A 5,845-nucleotide genomic window follows, 5' to 3' on the forward strand; every position below is an offset into this window, starting at 1 on the left:
TGAAATACTGGTTCAGTGACGGTTGACTCAACCCGAAGACAGGGTTCGTTTGAGATTTCAACCGGGAATTCGAAACAGGTAGAAGCGTGGTTCAACCCATCATGAAACAATTTTTAGCAACAGTAAATTGTAGAATCAATTTGAAAGGAGATAATTTAACAACTCCGTACTTCTTGGAGATTCTGGATATGCTTTAAGTTTGAAGTTATATAATCACGCCAATTACAAATCTACAGAGAGAAGCAGAAAACATATTTAATGAATCTCAAATTAGAAGCTGTTAATTTTTTTGGTTGGTATTGTTGACACTCAAATTAGAACTCGAAATCCAATTGAGCGAGTGTTCGGTGTTCTAAAACGACGCTGTCCTGTACTATCTCTTGGTGTGAGATTATCTCTAGATACAACAAAATCGCTTATTATACGAGTAGCATGTGCAGTATTGCATAAAATAGCGCAAAACATGAATGAACCAAGTCTAACTCCAGACCCCAATTTCCAATTTGATGCAGAAGAATCATAGAGAACAGTTTATACTGTATTTTATGAATTGAGTGGAGAACCAAGAAGAATCTGATTTAAATCAGTAGGATGTTAAAATAAGTATGCATACATACAGATATAATGTATATACAGGGTGGTTTTTTAGTGAGATAGAGTCCATTATTTCCGTTGGTGTTGAACTTTCGAAAAATAGTTTCATATAAAAGTTGTTGACGCACAAAGTGCGCACATTTTAAAAATATCTTATATGATACAGAGTGTCTCAGAAAAGCGACGCAAGAACAAAGTATATTTTTTTAAATAAAACTACCCATTTTTCATTAGCTTATGGAGTGCAGCTTGAAACGCTGCATATGCACTGTAAATTGTTTTTTTCTTACATGCGACGTTGGCAGATTTTGAATTTTGTGCAATAGAAAATTTTGATTAAAAACATGGTATCTAAAAATTCATTGTAGAAGCATCAATGCAAAAAAAAGCAGTTAAAGATACAAAACAATACGTCTTTCCAATCACCACAGATCCGTTAAAAATTCTATTGAACCAAAATATCCATACATTGTACAGGGTGTTTACAATGTGGACTTCAATCTAAAACTTTTTAACGCAATATAACTTTTGTTATTCAAATGGAAGTACCTGTATATTAATACGTCATTAGATAGACAATTTACAAAGTAACAAATTTGCATTTACACTTTAAGATGCAGAATCAACCGTTTTCAAATTATAAATGATTTTATTTAAAAATTTCAAAAAGTTGTTACATTTTGTAAGGTGGCTATGGAATTCATTAAATAGTTATAATATGCAGCGTTTTAAGGTGAATTCCATGAGCTAGTAAAAAATGGGTAGTTCTATTTAAAAAAATATACTTTGACCTCGCTTTTCTGACACACTCTGTATCATATAAGACATTTTTAAAATGTGCGCACTTTGTACGTCAACAACTTTTATATGAAACTATTTTTCGAAAGTTCAACACCAGCGGAAATAATGGGCTCTATCGCACTAAAAAACTACCCTGTATACAGATTCCAATATCTCGGAACTCACAAGAAAGCAATGATATTGATTGGCTGACTCTGTTGACGCAATGTGCCCAGCGTTGAAAGTGAACCGACCGTTGGTCAGCCGGATGTTTAACCCGACCTTTATAATACCCACCATTAGACTTTTCGTCTCCGCCCGGGACGTCTTAAATCCATTGTTAATAAAACACAACCTGCTGATTTTGATAATCTTAAAAGGAGAATTGCAGCAGAATACCGGTCAATTTCCGGTCAAGTTTTCCTAAATATCAGGGAGGAATTCGAAAACATACTTTATTATTGTTTACAGTACAATAACACAACAACTTATACATAAACAACTTATAAGTTAGATCTACTTACGCTCTATCTCATGTGTTTTGTTGTAGAAATTTCTCTTCCACAAAAAAAAGTTATTTTTGTCGAAGTAAAATAATCAATATACATATATTAAAGTAATTGTTGTTCTTCCTGTTATTCAGCGAGTTAAACCGTGTAACCTAATATTCTAATCGTTTATACTACAAGGAGACCCAATGCAATTTTTTTTGTGTAAACACTAACCTGAAAACCAAAATCTGAATGCAGGCAAGATTAATTGTTTCTGCAACTTTGAAACGCGATTATTCGGAAGCAAAGTAGGATACCACAAGAATTGAACGCCCTGTAAAACGATGTACCATTGATCTCCATTTAAGATTCTAAGGGTGACTTCTATCTTTCGTAGAGGGTTAGAACAAGAAGGTGTCCCCCTTCAATTAATTTTGCAAGTGAACTTAGGATTTCAATTTTAGCGTATTTAGGACTTGTTAATATTCTTGAGTTGAACCTATATTTAGAATAGTTATGGATATTCAAACAACTGTTTGCATGTAAATCGTAATTTTTGGTGTATCTTCTGTTCAATTGGGACAATCGATTGTTTGTATGCAGGTTTAGAGGGTTTGGTTTTAAAAGACACAATGAGTATTTACGAACCCGGAAAACGCCTTTGGCTCAAAGTGAAAAAAGATTATTTGTTTGATGGAGCCATGGCGGACAGTGCGGATTTGATAGTGCTAGGTGCTTGGTACGGTAGTGGACAAAAAGGAGGTATGATGTCTGTGTTTCTCATGGGATGTTACAACACCGAAACAAAAGCGTTTTGTACGGTCACTAAAGTGCACACAGGTAAGATTTTCAAAATTTATCAATAAAACTCTTTGTTTAGCGATGTGTTATTGTAATTCCTGCAGGTCATGATGATAAAACATTAGAGCGACTGCAAAGCGAGCTCAAGATGGAAAAAATAAGCGGCAATCCTGGTAAAGTGCCAAGATGGCTTAATTGTACCAGAACTATGGTGCCGGATTTTGTTGCTCGAGATCCCAAAAAACAACCAGTTTGGGAAATTACTGGTGCTGAATTTACACAACAACATGACGTTCATACGGCTGATGGCATTTCGATTCGGTAAGTCGATTTAGGGCAGGAATCCTATGGTTATAAAACTCAAACGGAACATTTTTTCTTAAGTATCAGTATGCAGTCCCCGCGATTTCCATCACAAACAGTATGTTTATTTAGCCTCTAATAACGAATTATTGTTGAAAGCTGAGATATTGGAGTCTTTACTGAAAATTCGCTTATCAAAATCCTATTTTTTTTTAAAGCAAACACATAAATAAGCAATAAATAAAAAAAAGTCCAGTCTGAACTATAAATAAATGTTTTCAGCGTTGCATGCAATGAGTAATAATACTTTGGAAGTTTTATTCTTATTTTTTTAGTAATGCAAGTTTCATTCTTGTAATTTAATTACTATAAAGAAAAATTGATTATATTGTGGCGTAGAGGATCCCCTATTCATTCGCTCGACTTGCGAGCGAATGGTACTTCTGGAAATTCTCAGATTTTTGGATGGTTGGTGGATGCGCAAATAAAAAATCTCAAAACACAACAAAAAATAATAATAAACGTGATGGTGTGCCACGTGAAGGGATGTCAGGTACTTATTACGGGTAGTACCCCCTTATAATGACGTAATTCAGTTTACTTAGTCTGCCCAGAAGCCATGCATACAATAGCACATAACCAAGCAGATAACAATAAAAAAAAAGAAACCAAAACAACAACTACAATCACAGAACTAAAATTAAGTCGAGTCTATATCTCGCCTACCTGCGTCGCGCACGATTCTCCAAAGTACCGCGATTGGCAAAGAGTATTTTCTCTGGTCGCGCACAATAGTTCCGCGGTTGGCCCAAAAGTATTTTTTGAATCTAGGAGCAGGGATGTTCCGGAAAAAGCAAGATTTTTGGTTCTTTGCACTCGGCGTCACTAAAAATGTCCGCGTGTCGTGGCGTCTTTTTGAGTATCTTTTGCACCAATCACACCTCGGACTCTCGCAGTTTCTCTCGATCCTTTCTCCTGACTGCCCTTCGAACCACCCTCTTACCCTGACGAACTCGTCGCCCCCGCGCATGATTTAAGGGTGAATGCGGGAATGTTCATGGCGGTCAAAAAAAATAATGAAAAATAATAAAATTAAGTCCAGGAAGTAAAAAGTTTATTGCCTGATTCAACACGCGACATGTCAATATCAACGTTTAGTTGGTGACTATTTACTTCAAGACTTGATTTTAATTGTATTGATGAAAATTTGGTTTTCAACTTTTCTGTCTGGTGAAAAGATCAATATTTATAACGTTTCTGCACTAAATTATCATTTTATAAGGCTAACAACTTTCAGGGAACAAATACTTTTTTTAGTTGATCAAACAAGTTTAGTTTGTTTACATTTTCCATTTTTTCTATAAATTTCAAATTGACACATCGTTAAATTGCGCATTTTCAACTCATTTATGTAATAAAATAACCCTAGAGAATGGATCACATTTTTTCCTAGCGACTACTTTTGTGGCTGATAGTCTAGCGCCGGGGGTGTGTGCCGGGATAACGTTTCCGTCGACCGACTAACACCATTTTCTATGTGTGGCCTTGGAACCGCCTGTAAGGCATTACTTCAAGGGGGGGTCTATGCTTACGTATATTTGTGTTATTTATCGCTAACTATTTATTATGTTTATTGCAGATTTGTCATATTTTTTATCCTCATGATTTCTGTTAACATATTTGTTATTGCATTCCAGTTGTTCTTGTTCTTTATTTGCAGTTCACTGATGTTTAATTTATTTATTTCGTTATGGCAGATATGTCTTGCTGTTACTCTGAGTTGTTCGTATTTGGCGCATTCGAAGACTGTGTGTTCTGGTGTGTCAGGTTTATTGCAGAACCAGCATGAGATAGAGCATGCGAACACTTTTTAGATAGGAACCGAAGATGCCGTGTCCTGTCTACCTGGGTTATGTAGTAGTCTGTTTCATCAAATTTCCTGTGCTTCCAAGCGATTATGTTTTTGATAAAAATTTTGGCCCGGCCTTCATATGTTTTCCATCTCTCTTGCCAGTGTTCTAAGGTTGTTTTTCTTGATTGGTTTTTGTAAGATTTGCCTCTTTTTTCAATTTATATTCTTTCCTGAATTTATTGATACACTCGTCAATAGGTATTTGTCCTGCTATTGCCTCAATTGCCTGCGTAGGTGACGTTATGTATCCGGATGCCTGTCATTAAAGATAGTTTCCTGTTTACTCCTGTTATTAGCTTGGTATAGTGCTTGAATTTTAGAGATTTATTCCAAATATGGCAACCATAGAGTGAAGCTGATAGTACTGAGTTTGTTATGATTTTTTCTTAAACATTGTGGGACCCCCTATATTAGGCATTATTCTGTATAAGGTATTAATCATTTTGTTTGCTTTTATAACTGTTTTTCTTATGTGTTCTGTCATTTTTAAGTTTTTATCCAAATGGATTCCCAAATATGTTACCGAGTCAGATGTTGTTTAGTGATGGGCGGGTCGGATCTGACCCGACTCAGGGATCCGGATCTTTGAAAAGACCCGTCGGATCCGGATCTTAAAATTTTCCAAATACGGGTCTCGGATCTTAACGGATCTTTTATATGCCTAAAAATAAAGCAGCGTGTAACTGTAATACATCTTAGTTAACTTATTATTTCAAAACTTACAAAAACTTAAGTGAATTAAATTTAATAAAATGAAAAATATGGCTACTTTACATTTATTTTTGAAAGCTTACATACGGGTCATGAATATTGGCAAACCCGGTTGTTGAATGAGTAGCGATCGAGTAGATCCGGGTGGATCCGAGCCGAGATTCGTACCCGAAACCCGAACTATTATTCTGTGTTCTGTCGGGTCAAAAGAGCCGTGTTTCGGATCCAAATCTCAGATCCAAATCTCGGATCC

General features: G+C 35.7%; 1 protein-coding gene across 2 annotated transcripts in view; it reads left to right on the forward strand.

Annotated features, from left to right (window-relative positions):
* Positions 1 to 5,845, forward strand: part of LOC109541402 (DNA ligase 3) — a 22,265-nt gene that overhangs the window by 9,452 nt on the left and 6,968 nt on the right. For both annotated transcript variants that reach the window (XM_048670275.1, XM_048670274.1), the window contains 2 exons: positions 2,469 to 2,705; positions 2,771 to 2,987. In XM_048670275.1, the coding sequence (XP_048526232.1) occupies positions 2,469 to 2,705; positions 2,771 to 2,987 (454 nt within the window). The remainder of the gene's footprint in view (positions 1 to 2,468; positions 2,706 to 2,770; positions 2,988 to 5,845) is intronic.

Source organism: Dendroctonus ponderosae, unplaced genomic scaffold (genome assembly GCF_020466585.1).
Source record: "Dendroctonus ponderosae isolate FM_Combo_2020 unplaced genomic scaffold, Dpon_F_20191213v2 Dpon_F_20191213_1, whole genome shotgun sequence".
In the NCBI taxonomy this organism is placed as follows: Eukaryota; Metazoa; Arthropoda; class Insecta; order Coleoptera; family Curculionidae; genus Dendroctonus; species Dendroctonus ponderosae.